General features: G+C 42.0%; 1 protein-coding gene across 1 annotated transcript; it reads left to right on the top strand.

Annotated features, from left to right (window-relative positions):
- Positions 1 to 208: 208 nt before the first annotated feature.
- On the top strand, positions 209 to 14,503 carry LOC118801933 (high-affinity choline transporter 1). The gene is made up of 9 exons (XM_036562335.1): positions 209 to 305; positions 900 to 1,199; positions 5,294 to 5,407; positions 7,841 to 7,996; positions 8,186 to 8,334; positions 10,351 to 10,494; positions 10,889 to 11,042; positions 12,961 to 13,178; positions 13,853 to 14,503. Exons 2-9 carry the CDS (start codon positions 1,016 to 1,018, stop codon positions 14,501 to 14,503), a joined length of 1,770 nt encoding a protein of 589 aa, XP_036418228.1. The 5' UTR covers positions 209 to 305; positions 900 to 1,015.
- The last annotated feature ends 420 nt before the right edge of the window (positions 14,504 to 14,923 follow it).

Here is a 14,923-nt window from a genome sequence, read left to right as displayed (position 1 = left end):
TTAACCCACCCGTATTCCGACAAGCCCCACCTCGAACGCTGTAACTGACCAGCAGCAGCGCTGGGAGTGACGCATCGTCCTGCCTCCTGCGCTCGGATTGGCTAGAAGTGCAATCAGAGTTTAAACTACTGGCCTATCACAGCGCAGGGGCGGGGCTTGCGTGGGACTCCCCAATGCGGGTGGTGTGAGAGACTCCGTTCTGGATATCTGCGTCTTCCAGCGCCACACAGGAACGCTGCCAACTTTAAAGCCTCAGCTTCACTGAGCTCATCATCTCGGGATAAATTCAAGGATCCTTTACAAAGGTGTGAGTTTTAATTTATTTATACAGGATAAAATCTAGGAAGTCTCTCTTACTGATGTACTTCTTTAACTCGTGTCCAAGCCTGAAGGATAAGATCAGGAATTCGCCTGGCTGGATTTCTCCTGCTTACCGTCCCAGCATGAAGTCGATGTTTGGTGGGAAGGTAGCGCTGCCGTTACTCTGCGGAAAAACCCCTTAGAAACCTTTAATAGTGCCTGTTTGTCTTTTTAATGGGTGGATTTCACAGTGTAAAGGATTTAACAGGTGACCAGTGGCCGATTCTAAATGCATTTGTTGGTTTCCTAATCGGACCTAAAGGTGTTCTACATGAAACTAGTGGTGACTGTTGGAAACCATGAAGCCAATTCCCATTAGAAAGCAAAACGCATTAGGTTTTAATCCTAAGGGTTTCTAATGGTCCAACAAATCTTTACTTGGTGCAGAGATGACGCGTTTGTGGCTGACCAGTGAATTAGAGCAGTTGGTTGTGTGTTCCCTCTGTTTATTAGTGTTAAAACACCGTCCAGAGATTTCAACATCTTGAAAAAATCCTCTAATCGGTTTTGATTTTGATGTCAGTGTAAAATCATTTCAGGTTTTTTCCTCTTCTTCTGAAACATCATGAGCTGAGCCAACAGCCGGTGTTCCTCAGCGTCCAGCCACTGAAACTCACCGCCTCCAGCTGTCCACTCCGATCCCGACTCTGGGAAGATGGCCCTGCACCTGGAAGGGCTGCTGGCGATTGTCATCTTTTACGTGCTGATCCTCTTCGTTGGGATTTGGGCCGCATGGAAAAACAAAAACTCCGGGGTGGAAGGAGGGTCAGATCAGAGTGAATCCATCATGGTGGGTGGACGGGACATCGGACTGTTTGTTGGAGGGTTCACGATGACCGGTGAGTTTTCTCCATCAGCTTTGTAGGGATGCAGGCCTGTTTAGATAGGCAGTACAGAGGATTACACTCAGGGTGGGAAATGCTGGGGGTCCTGGGAGTCCTAATTAACCTCTCGGACCCCTTAAATGTCTCAAAATCAAAATTCCTGAAAATAAACTTATTATGACATTGAGCTGTTAGAAAAATGCCCTGCAATGGACTGGCGACCTGTCCAGGGTGTATCCTGCCCTCCGCCCAATGATAGTTGGGAAAGGCTCCAGCACCCCACCGCGACCCAGAAGGATAAGCGGTTTTAGATGATGTGTGTTAGAAAATCAGACACTTAAATCCAGACTCAGTGAAGCTCATTGTTTATCTGCTTCCCCCACAATCAGCTTCTGTCTCTGGTGATCTTAACTAACTAGAGCTGCAGCCCTGTTCTGCCTCAGGGTGGCGCTGTAGCAGACTGGTTCACCCAGTCGGTCCTTCATAGTCTAGAAACTGTAACTCTGCCCGGATTCCTCTGAAAAACTTTCCAATGAGCTGCAGCAGATCTGTAAATCTGAAAACTCGCCCAGTTTCCCAGAGTTTGGAGTGAAGAGTGACTGTTCCTCATTTCTCACACTGAAGACAGAAGAGGAGACGAGGAAGATCTCAGTTACTGTGAGGAAGAGCGCAGAACCGCACTAGAACAGAGACTCTACAGAAGAGGAGACGAGGAAGATCTCAGTTACTGTGAGGAAGAGCGCAGAACCGCACTAGAACAGAGACTCTACAGAAGAGGAGACGAGGAAGATCTCAGTTACTGTGAGGAAGAGCGCAGAACCGCACTAGAACAGAGACTCTACAGAAGAGGAGACGAGGAAGATCTCCGTTACTGTGAGGAAGAGCGCAGAACCGCACTAGAACAGAGACTCTACAGAAGAGGAGACGAGGAAGATCTCAGTTACTGTGAGGAAGAGCGCAGAACCGCACTAGAACAGAGACTCTACAGAAGAACAGCTGATAAACAAACATTTACTGACACTGAAGCATCAGCGCCGCTATGGAGAGAGAGTTAGCAGACAGACAACACAGGACCCCCGAATACCAGGGGGGGTTTCACACTGAGGCTCATTATGCAGAAACCACAGGGACTCCAGTGCAAACTGAGTGGGCTGTTCTTAGATTACACACACTCAAAAATGGTTCTTCAAGGGTTCTTTAGTAAGAAAATGGTTCTATATAGAACCATGAACACTCAAAAAACCCTTTGCATAATTAAAGGGTTCTTTGCATCATTAAATGGTTCCTCAGATTAATAGAGAATGTGCTTTATATGGTTCTGTATAGCAGTAAAAAAGGTTCTATTGTGTCAATGTCAAGCCTGTAAACAATAGAAGAACCCTTTTGGTGCTATATAGAATTTCAAAAAGGTTCTATATAGAACCATATAAAACACATTCCTGTGAACCCTGTGAGCATGCAAAGGGTTCTTTAATTGCTCATGTTTCTTCAAGGGTTCTTTAGGAAAGAAAATGGTTCTACAGAGAACTATGATTAATCAAAGAACCATGGTGAACGTGTTCTTCAGACTGATAGAGAATGTGTTTTGTATGGTTCTATCTAGCACCAAAAAGCATTCTTCTATTGTTACGATGTCAAGCCTGTAACAATAGAAGAACCATATTTGGTTCTATAAAGAACGCTTTTCAAAAAGATTCTATATAGAACCATGAAAAACACAGTCTCCATCAATCTGAAGAACGCTTTAACAAGCAAAGGGTTCTTTGGGTGTTCAGGGTTCTCTACAGTACCGTTTTCTATACTAAAGAACCCTTGAAGAACCATCTATTTTAGGAGTGTGTAATAAACAGTGGAACCTGGCCATTTATAGAGTTATTAGTGTAGAACCTTTACATTATGGAACAAGTAACAAACTTTAAAGAGGGTTCTCCACCCTCACACATCTCATTTACAAACATTGTTCTTAAAAGAAATCAACCATTGAAAGGTTCTTAAGGTAACTGACGGTTCTAAAGGTAACTAAAAGTGTTCCTGTGGTCTCGCTCCAAAGAACCTTGTTCAGTGTTTTGTCTGGGTTCACTGCACAACTGAGCTGAAGTCTACAAACTACTTTCACTAAAGTACTAAACTACACTAAATATAATCCAGAAATGCCTAAAACAACTTCTCTAATATTAATTAAGTTCATTTAGTTAATAAAACATTTATAATGGCTCTAATATCACTAAGAAATAAATTCATGCATATTTTGTTTTTAGGGTCTCGATATTTCCTGTATTAGTTTAAGACATTATGCATTATCTCACACTCCACTGAGGAGAGAACTGCTCTCCACTCTGACTCGTTTCAGTCATATTATAGGCTGCACTCTTAAAAAGAAGGTTCTTCCTGGGTTCTCTAGTAAAGAAAATGGTTCTGTATAGAACCCTGAGCACCCAAAGATCCCTTTGCATGATTAAATGGGTCTCTGCATGGTGAAATGGTTCTTCAGATTGATGGAGAATGTACTGTAGATGGTTCTATATAGAACCTTTTTGAAAATGGTTCTATATAGCACCAAAAGGGTTCTTCTATTACATGCCTGACATCATAACAATAGCAGAACCCTTTTGGTGCTATATAGAAGCATATCTGTTCATGGTTCTATATAGAACCATTTTCTTCACTAAAGAACCCTTGGAGAACCGGAGAAGACAGTGAAACAGAGAAACGGTGTTTGTGCTCCAGCAGTTTTACAGACTGAGCTGATTGTGAACCGTGTTTTATTGACGCTTTAAAAGCAGCTCATTTGCATGATTAATTAAATCATATTTCAGAATGAAAGGCCTTTGATGCTATTCAGAGGCGAGGAGACCCCGAGGCAGCACCGTTTTCTTTGAGAAAGTCTTGAATGATTCATTTTTGGGGCAGTGAAAAAAATATCAATGCTAATGAAAACAGTGGCTGATGGGATCACAGTGGATAAATGGGTTTAATGTGGACGTAATTACAGTATCATTAGGGTTATTTCCCCGTTCTGATTACAGTGCTATCCTGTCTGCTTCACTCTCTACAGCACAGTAAACACGTATTTACCCCCCTCCTGATTTACTGTCACATCAGACACGCGTGATATTAGACAAAGGTTATTTAATTACTTCAAGTCAAGTCAAGAGGCCTTTATTGTCATTCCATCTATGTACATGTACACAAGAGTATAATACTGCGATACTTCCAGACATTTTCGCGATACACGATATGTCACAATATTTATTTTTTCAGGCATCTGATCAGCTGGAACAGAGAAAAAAGAGCCAGCAGTGCTACATTTAAAAAGCACTATCAAAACTGAGAACACAGTGATTTTTATAGATTATTTGGCACTAAATCCAGTTAAACTGAACTAATTTTGTAATGAAACATGTACTGACGATACACACAATATGATCAGAAAAGCATATTGTAGTGTATTGTGACGTAATTCATCACGGTAACGATATATGGAGTCATATCGCCCCGCCCTACCATCAGTTCTTCTAGATCACTGAACAACATCATGTGTCATAAACAATGTTTGAGACTAATTATTGAGAGCCCGAAAGCAACAACAACCAATGTTTATTTATTTATTTATTTATTACTAATTGTTTGATTTTTCCTCCTGTTCCCTTATAAATGTCTATTTTTGCAGATGTTGAGTAAAAACCCATTATGCTCACAGTTTTACAGCCTTGTTTAAGTGTGCCAGTCCCGTGTTGCTGGTGCTGCTTATGCATTTTATTCATTTGTTGTTATTGTTTTCAAACATAAGAGAAACTAAATACCGTAATAAATACTGTGTCATTTTCATGATACATAATAAGGATCACAATATTTAGTTTTTCTGAAAAATTGGAACTTTTAAAAATGCTGCCAAACTACAAATACATGTGCTACGTTTCACACACTGCACAAACCCAGTTAAACAGGCCTCATTCCACCCTCTCCGTAGTCAGACAGGCAGGTGTTCGTGCTCCGCAACCGATAACTACAGACATCACTTCACTTTGAGCTCTGTGATGTTATACTTTCTGCCTTTTCACTCTTAATAAAAATGATGAGCTGCTGTGTGTTTTTCTGGCTCTTTTCAGCCACCTGGGTCGGGGGAGGATACATTAACGGAACAGCGGAGTACGTGTATCTGCCCAGTCACGGTTTGGCCTGGGCTCAGGCCCCGTTTGGCTACGCACTCAGCTTGGTAGTAGGTAAGAGTTAAGATACACTACATACACAGTCTTTCATTCATTCATTCATTCATTTATTTATATGTTTCATATCTTGAATGTACATTCAAACATTTCACATTGAAAGAGCACAAATAGAAAGAAAAGAGAAATACATGCATTGAGGATAACAGAATAACAATAATAATGATGAAAATGGTAAAGAATAATAATAAATGTTTAAATAGAGTAGAACAGTAAATTAACGAGGGCTGTGGATCCATAAATGTCATCATGTCAGAGTTTGTACCAGTACAGTCTCTCAGCAGACCTGCTGCACATGACTTTCCATTCGTTCTCTAAATGAGGACCATCTTTCATAAAATCCATCTGTATCCTCAAAGGAATGTCATTTTTCCATAAATCTCCCTACTTATCGACCACCGTTCCTGTCTGGTTGGGGGTTCTTTTTCTAAACCAGATCTTTGTGTTACGGTCAGGATCTGCGGCAGATTCTATTGTTTATCACTCAGCACAGCGTCTGGCTTCGTTCCCAGAACAGCTAATAACTGTAACTGATCTTAATTTCAGGACGTCTTCTACAGAATCATATCTGACTGTCGGTAGTTAGTGAGACAAGGGCCAAGATCAAATACATGAGAGTGTGTAGCCACTCTGTCCAGCGCTCACCCGTCTGCTTCAGGTTTATGTTGGTCATAATCTGTGGAGAATCTTCCACTGAAACTTCTTCCGAGACCTGGAGCTGGAGACTCTGTGAGCCTCAGAACATCTCACTCCAGGCTTCATCACTAATTGTTGTTGTTGTCCTATTTTTCAGTTATATAACAGGTTGTGGCCTCATAAAGGGCCGATATTGGTCTTGACCGTCCTCACTGAACTGGAATCAGTTACTCCTGAACAGGAGAGGATTCTTTTAATTTACTCCAGTTTGAGTGCTTGAAGAGAAAATCTCCTACCTTAGCACATCTAGAGACGTCATCTTTTAAAAACAAACTATCGTCTTACTGAAGGTTATATTGTGCCCTTCGTCTGAAACCTGCATCTAATGAGGGGAAACCTTCAATGTGTGTTATTGTGGACAGACCACTAAATCCTCTTTGGAGTTTTCTGGACTGTTCCTCATGCTTTGTATTTCTGTGCGAGATCTTTTCAAGATGAAAAAAATCCTCAGCCAATGTTTTGCCTAAAAATACTGCGTTATGTACAAATCCAATTCCAAAAAGTTGTGACAGTTGGGAAAATGCAAATAAAAACATAAAGCAGTGATTTTTACAGGTATTTAACTGAGAAACAACACAAAGACAAGACATTTAATATTTCACCTTATCAACTTTATTGATTTTTGTAAATAATAATAAAGTGCAACACTTTTCAAAAAACTTGGAACACGACCAAATCTGGGAAAAACACCTGTTTTGGAGCTTTTCAAAGGTAAACAGGCAAATAGGCAACAAGTGATGCTATTATATAAGAGAAGATTCACCAAAGGCTCAGTCGCCACTTCGTAAAAAAAGTGTGAGTGAGAACGTTTTACAGTAAAGGACTGAAACAAGTTTAGGAATTTCACCAGCTACAGTTCATAACATTAGTAAAAGGTTCAGAGAATCTGGAGAAAAGGGCTGAAAACCGTCCATCTGTTTCTCTGATACTTTATTAGCCCACTTTTACCCTGTTCTTCAGTGGTCAGGACCCCCATGGACCCTCACAGAGCAGGTACTATTTGGGGGGTGGGTCATTCTCAGCACTGCAGTAACGCTGATGTGGTGTGTTAGTGTGTGTTGTGCTGGTCTGAGTGGATCAGACACAGCAGTGCTGCTGGAGTTTTTAAACACCTCAGTGTCGCTGCTGGACTGAGAATAGTCCACCAACCAAAAATATCCAGCCAACAGCGTCCTGTGGGCAGCGTCCTGTGACCACTGATGAAGGACTAGAGGATGACCAACACAAACTGTGCAGCAGCAGATGAGCTATCGTCTCTGACTTTACATCTACAAGGTGGACCGACAAGGTAGGAGTGTCTAATAGAGTGGACAGTGAGTGGACAGTGAGTGTTTAAAAACTCCAGCAGCACTGCTGTGTCTGATCCACTCAGACCAGCACAACACACACTAACACACCACATCAGCGTTACTGCAGTGCTGAGAATGACCCACCCCCCAAATAGTACCTGCTCTGTGAGGGTCCATGGGGGTCCTGACCACTGAAGAACAGGGTAAAAGGGGGCTAACAAAGTATCAGAGAAACAGATGGACTACAGTCTGTAACTGTAGAACTACAAAGTGCACCTATATAGTAAGTGGAGCTGATAAAATGGACAATGAGCGTAGAAACAAGGAGGTGGTCAGAACGTTATGCCTGATTGGTCTATCATTTCCATATTAATAAAATATACTGTACATATAAATGCTGTGGCTGTGTCCTCGTCTCTCACGTCCCCCTTCTGTCTCGTTTCAGGTGGTCTGTTCTTTGCCAAGCCTATGCGCTCCAGAGGATATGTGACCATGCTGGACCCCTTCCAGCAGCTTTATGGGAAGAGAATGGGTGGTCTTCTCTTCATACCAGCCTTAATGGGAGAGATCTTCTGGTCAGCGGCCATTTTGTCAGCCTTGGGTATGTAGACCTGAAGACCTTAGTGTACATACTGTTGTTTACATACTGTGTTCTACACGCGTGTTTACAGGTCTGTTAAATCAGCTTTACTGTCCAATATCGATCTGATAGGGTGACTTTAATGTTTGAGAGCTCTAAAATGAACCTGCCTTCCTGCTTCGTGTTGTAATTCCTGTTTTTCCTCATCAGGCGCCACCCTGAGTGTGATAGTGGACATCAATATCAACATGTCTGTGATGATCTCAGCCCTCATCGCCATCTTCTACACGCTGGTGGGGGGGCTGTACTCTGTGGCTTACACAGATGTGGTTCAGCTCTTCTGCATTTTTGTTGGTCTGGTGAGTTTTTAATGAAATCCTTGGTGATGCAATCATAATACAGTCATAATTACCAAATCTCTTCACATTTCTACTGTCCATAGCTACATTTGATGCTTTTTAATTTCAATTTTTTATTTACAAAAGAAAATGTCTTAGTAATCCAGTAGGTCCGCCACTGTGGATTACCTCTGTAATTCAGTGATCTGTTGGTTATTTTGGTTTATTTAAGTAAAGTTCTTGTGAATGGTTGTTCTGTTTCTTACTGTGAGAGATACAAACCGCCAAATAATTTGATTTATGATTATGATTGATTTAGGCTAATTTATTCAAAATATACATTACAATCAATGATTTTTTTAACCCTTCTGTTATTTTCAGCAGTAATGTTTCCAGATCAAATTAACCTGATGCATGTTTTTCCATTCAAAAGTAGTTTAAAATTTTCTCCATAAACATTACCTTTAGCAGTTCATATCAATTTAATCAATATTTACTGTAGAAGTTACCCAAACTCCACTCACTGCACTCAATGAGAGAACAAACACTTTATGCTGTCTATCACTTATTATATTTTTATTTGCCTTTTAAAATTTAATTTTTTTATTATTTTAGTAACTAAATAAAGTGGAATTTAATTCAGTGAAATTTTTAAAAGCTTGGTTTAGAACATAGTTACCATCTTTATTTTATTATTATTATTTATTATTGTTTGGTCTTTTTGGCTCTCGGCCCACTGAAATACTTTGGCCTCCCCGAAGCAAAACAAGGCAAAAAGCTTGGGCAGCCCTGGTCTATGTGTGGATTGTGCATGACATCGGTTACAATAGCTCAAAGCAGTTTAAATTCATGTCCATAATAAAACGAAACAGGGAACAAAAATATGGAATTTGTCCATAAATTTTAGTTCAAAAAAAAGTTGAATTTAACATATTTGCAAAAATGAAACATAAAATATAAAATGTGCCATAACCTGTGCACAGGTCACATTTATGTATGTTTATGATTTTTAATTATGTTAAATATAGTAAATAAACAGTAATTGTGCATTTTAGTGTGTCTCTGTAGAGGACGTGTAACTTTTTACACTAAATCAACAAAACATGTCATTTGAACAGCGACTATAGGTGTAGAGTTACTAACTGTAGCCCAGCTGTCGCTATGCACAGCAGCCCTGTACCCCACTCATCATTGGTCAGTTTCTGGCCCAGGTTCGTTGTTGACCAGGTATTATTTGGGTGGTGGAGCATGCTCAGCTCAGCACTGATGCGGTGTGGTAGTGTGTGCGGTGCTGGTACGAGTGGATCAGGCACAGCAATGTTGCAGTGTTGCACTGCTAACTTGAGAGTGGTCCACCCCCCAAAAATGTCTGTCCAGCCAAGAGTGGTTCAGTTTACAGAAACTGTCCACTGGCGAAGGCCCAGTTCAGATGTGCAGAACTCTGGTCATGGAGGGCCGGCGTCCAGCGCATCTTGGTGATTTACCTGCTCAGAAACACCTGATTACACTCACGGGCTAATTGCCAGATCTAGTGGGTGTGTTTGAGTAGAGAAGCTACCAGATTGTGCTGGACACTGGCCCTCCTGGCCTAGTGGATGGCCAACCCAAATTGTTTTGTGTAACAGATGGGCTGCAGTCTCTAACTGTACACCAGCAGGCTGAGTCCAAAAGGAAGGGGTTTCTAATAAACTGGCCAATGAGATTCCTGAGTGGTGCAACCGTCTGAGCTGTGGATCCAGAGATGTCTGGGTGGGCAGGATGACCCCCCACCCCCATCATTCAGCACAGTGCTAGCCAACATGATTATCTGTTAGCTGTTAGCTGACGTGACAGAATTGGCAGTTAGCATCTCCTCATGAGCTCAAACAGGTGCAGTGGCTGACTTTGCGTGTCTCAGGGGAAGCTTGTGCTACTATGAGGCCTGTATGATCCCATTGGTTCTATGGGATCATCAGATTTAACAGGAAAAGCTTTTAAACGGTGTTTTCTGATAAACGTGTTCGATGCAGTGAAGCTGATGTCTCTCTCTCCTCTCAGTGGATCAGTGTGCCTTTCGCTTTAGCCAACCCCGCAGTGTCGGATATCGGAGTCACGGCAGTGAAGAAAGTGTTTCAGACTCCGTGGCTGGGAACAATTCAGCCTTCAGACGGCTGGATGTGGGCAGACAACTTCTGTCTTCTAGTAAGTCTCTGAGCTTATTTCTATGATTAAAAATGATAAACACCTGGCAAAAATCGAAAGGGTGATTTTTATCTCCACCAAACGAAACTGCATGCACAACAACAACTTTTCATCAAATTATAATAAATATCTTCTCTTGTACTTTTAAATGTGGTGTCCACACTTTCTAAAGACTTCTCTGCTTGTTTCAATGAGCCATGAGTCAGAAATAATGATTATACTGTAACTTAACTGCTTCGAAATGAAATAAAAGAGTGAATGAATGGAGTGAATGTGACTGTTGTTCAGTGCTGTAGGAGCTGATTTACACAGAGGCTCTGTGTTTGATCTGTGTGTCTCTCTGAGTCTGTACAGTGTGTGTGTGTGTTCACGGTGGTGGCTCTGTGTGTTGTAGATGTTGGGCGGGATCCCCTGGCAGGTCTATTTTCAGCGCGTTCTTTCTGCCTCTTCAGCTACTTATGCACAAGTCCTTTCCTTCCTGGCCGCCTTCGGCTGCCTCGTTATGGCCGTCCCTTCCGTCCTCATTGGAGCTATAGGAGCTTCTACAGGTGAGAGGATTAAGAGAAGAGCTTTTAAATGAATCACTTCACTTTGGGAGTCGCCTTCGGCTTTTGTGTTGAAATAATGGTTAAATAATGGTTAAATAAAGGTTTTTAACCAAACAATCTGAATCTCAGACATGTCACATAAACGCTTTACTGCACAGAATATGAAATATATATCAATCCCTTAAAATCCTGGCCTTATTACACACTAAGGCATGTTATTCTGTAACTACAGGAACTTTAAACATGCTAGAAACTCACTGAGCTATTCTAAGATTATTGAAGGGTTTAATAAAACCTCGGGCCTGCAGGCCCTGACCATTTAAGGTGTTAAAGTGTTTTCATGAATCATGTTTTTCATTTATTCATATATTAAAAAAGAAATGTGGCAGTGTGCACCGGGAGTAAACCAATATGCTGCCATGTGACATTCATCAAATGCCACATTCATCCAAACATCAAAGAAACAATGTGCAGATTAACCATAAATACATGAATGTTTTAACAATGCAAAAAAAAGATATAAAAGGTATTAAAGTAATTCTTAAAAGCCTTGGAATGTTAAACAGTGGAAATGGCAGTGTGTTCATTTACACCCACTGTACTCAGTGCTGATTGTGGTTCCATTGCTGTTTGCCATGTTCCGTGGCAGCAAAAGGCCCTTTTCACATTTCCGGGTTCTCACTTCCACCTGTTAGCAGGTCATTTTGTTTCCCGTCGAGCCAAAACAAACGGCTACAGTCAGTCTGAAGAGTGGAGGGTCCTAATTCAGAGTAAACGCCGGTGTTCATGTCTGCAGCGGTCACTTTGCTGAGCGGCATTTATAGGACTCCTTTGGGTCAATTAAGGCTCAGAGGTGCTGCTGTATCTGACGTTTCCTTTGGAATAACTTTCAAAAGCTTCCAGAGTCCCAGTGTTTATTCAGGAGCCACACGGATCAGAGCAGATGTTAACAGACAGGATGAGGAGGAGAAAGAAGTCGGCTTCTCATTTAAACGTCTTTTCCACCTTAATCGATGCAGCAGCCACCGATAATGGTGTGCAGGTGCCAGAACGTCACTGCAGCACCATTTAAGGTGGAGCAGAATATTTGAATAAGATATTTGTAATGGTTTTACCAACACTGGCTAACATATGTGTGTGTGTGTGTGTGTGTGTGTGTGTGTGTGTGTGTGTGTGTAGGGTTCTAGACAGTCAGAGGCTAATTATTAAAGCACCATAGTGCCTCTCTGAGATTGTCAGCAGGAGACCCAAATTGACTCTGAATTCTGGAGATTCAACAGACCAAAGCAGGCGTGAATCATGCATGTAGACAGTTTCAGAGGATTCCAGATGTTCCTGTCATCTATACTTGAAAAACGCTAATTTAACAGGGAATTCTTTGAATATTGCATCTGAAGAGGCTTAATTAATGTTGTTGATCACAAGCTCTCGCATCAAAGTGTCAGCTAATCAGCAGATGGAGAGAAAGAAGAGGCAAACTGACAGAATCCATCACAGCTGAGAGGAAACATGTTTACGGCTGAAAGGCTCTGCAGTGAACGAGCTCCTCCAAACAGACACTGATAGCATAAATACAGATAAGAATAATGTTGTAATCTGTCTGACGCTCCAGCGCGCATTTGTTCGCTTTCTATACGTTAATCTGTACGTAAATGTGCACTCAGCGCCACAGCCTCCACACCTGTGTGTCTGATGTACCGTCCGAATACTGTCTGGTCATCAGGATCTGTGTACTGATGAACAGGGTGGAGGGCAGCTGGTGAATCGTATATATGACAGCAGACGGGCTAAAGTCCGAAATTGTAAAAACAGTGGACTGTAAGATTGGTTGACCTCATTACAGTGGCCAGAGAGGATGGTCAGTGTAGGTGTGTTTAACAAAGTGTGATGAATGTGTATTTGTATCCTGTTGAGACAGACTGGAACCAGACGTCCTACGGTCCCGTCCCGCCGATGGAGAAAGATGAATCGGACATGATTCTGCCCATCGTGCTCCAACACCTTTGCCCGCCCTTCGTCTCCTTCTTTGGCTTGGGGGCGGTGTCGGCCGCTGTGATGTCATCAGCGGACTCATCCATCCTCTCAGCTAGCTCCATGTTCGCACGGAACATCTACCAGCTCGCCTTCCGTCAGTCGGTAAGGAACCTCAACACACAGCTGCACTGACCACACACAGAAACTCCTGCTGGGCACTTTACAGACTCCGTCTACAAACGGGTCACAAAGACGAGAGTGAAAACCTGCGTGGAAAAAAATGGACATTTTTATATATTAAACATGTAAAACACTCTGCAGTCGATGCTGAAATACATCCAAACACTAAAATGTATTTTAGAATATTTTGCCATATTAACCAAATATATTTTTAAACACATTTATTTTAAAATATATGGGGAAATATTACACACAGACAAAAAACTGTATAAATATGTTTATCAAATCCGTCTGAAAACGTATGAAAATATCCAGAATCCTGTCTGATGCTCTTCACTGTCTGATACCTTTAGAAATGAATTTGTGTTCCAGTATCTTCATTTTAAATCTGATCTAATGATCCTTTATCAGGACAGAAGCGAGTGTTGTGGGTATTGATACTCTGTGAAAATGCAGTTATGATCTGATATCTTGTTTATGTGAAGTACATTGTGTGTGAGAGTCTGACTGCAGACGTACATGGTTAATGTACCGTTAGTGGGATTCATACAGTTCATGTATATTTATTTATATCTGTATCCTTTATTAAAACTCATCCAAGCCTTTATGTTTAGGAGTGAACTACACCTGTCTTTGCTCTGTGTGCTTCTCTGCAGGCATCTGACCGTGAGATCGTCTGGGTGATGAGAGTCACCATCTTCGTGTTCGGCGCTTTGGCGACTGCCATGGCTCTGCTGACGGGGACGGTGTACGGCCTGTGGTACCTGAGCTCGGACCTGGTCTACGTCATCATCTTCCCCCAGCTGATCAGCGTGCTCTTCATCAAGGGTACCAACACCTACGGCTCAGTCGCTGGCTACATCTTCGGCCTGCTTCTGCGCATCGGCGGAGGGGAGCCCTACCTAAAGCTGCCACCTTTCATCTACTACCCGGGCTGGACGCAGGAGGAGAAGGTCCACCATCTGACGAAAGAGGTGGAGCACATCGTGGTGCAGAGGTTCCCCTTCAAGACGGTTGCCATGTTGGCCTCACTCCTGGGCAATGCTGTGTTCTCCTACGTGGCGAAGTATCTTTTCGAAAGCGGTACTCTGTCTCCCAAGTACGACTTCCTGGACGCTGTAGTTTCCAAGCATAGCAAGGAGATCATGGACAAGACGACCCTTGTTGGAAGTGACAACATTATATTATCCGAGATGGCTCCAGTGAAGCCCAGGATCGGATCCTCACTGGCGGGAACGTTCATGAACACAGAGGCTCTTAGTGATGAAGGAGAGACCAGCCCAGATTTAAATAATGAACTTCAGTAGAGGCCTCTGATTGGTGGAACGTCCTCAGTCCACACGTCTGTTAAAACTCCATGGCTGGTTTAGTGGATTTTGTTGTTTTTTTTCTAAATTGCTATGAAAATAAATGACTCTTGAAATTCACATGTAGGCTGTTAAAGCGAAACTGCTCGGATAGCAAACTTGCGAACCGAGAGGAACTGTGAGAAAACTAAGTGCAGTATTCGCCGAGGGTATGTACAAAACCTGTTTATGTTCTTTACGCATAGAGAGCTCATGATAGAGCAATAATATTTTGATACCATCAGCCACTGTACTGTACATAGTGATGCAGTATTTATTTTAGCTTATTTATGAGTGGAAGAGATAGAAGCTGTTTTAGCTCAGCAATCTTAAACATCCTATCGGTTCATACTGTAGATATGCATATTAGAGACCCAGATA

Source organism: Colossoma macropomum, unplaced genomic scaffold (genome assembly GCF_904425465.1).
Source record: "Colossoma macropomum unplaced genomic scaffold, Colossoma_macropomum, whole genome shotgun sequence".
NCBI classification, from domain to species: Eukaryota; Metazoa; Chordata; class Actinopteri; order Characiformes; family Serrasalmidae; genus Colossoma; species Colossoma macropomum.
This window is presented reverse-complemented; position numbering and strand designations above follow the sequence as displayed.

Excerpts from the sequence above, each read along its gene's own strand:
- LOC118801933 (XM_036562335.1), top strand. The coding sequence starts at position 1,016 with ATGGCCCTGCACCTGGAAGGGCTGCTGGCGATTGTCATCTTTTACGTG. Across the intron at positions 8,335-10,350 it reads TCTGCATTTTTGTTGGTCTG|TGGATCAGTGTGCCTTTCGC; the intron begins GTGAGTTTTTAA and ends CTCTCCTCTCAG. Across the intron at positions 10,495-10,888 it reads CAGACAACTTCTGTCTTCTA|ATGTTGGGCGGGATCCCCTG; the intron begins GTAAGTCTCTGA and ends TGTGTGTTGTAG.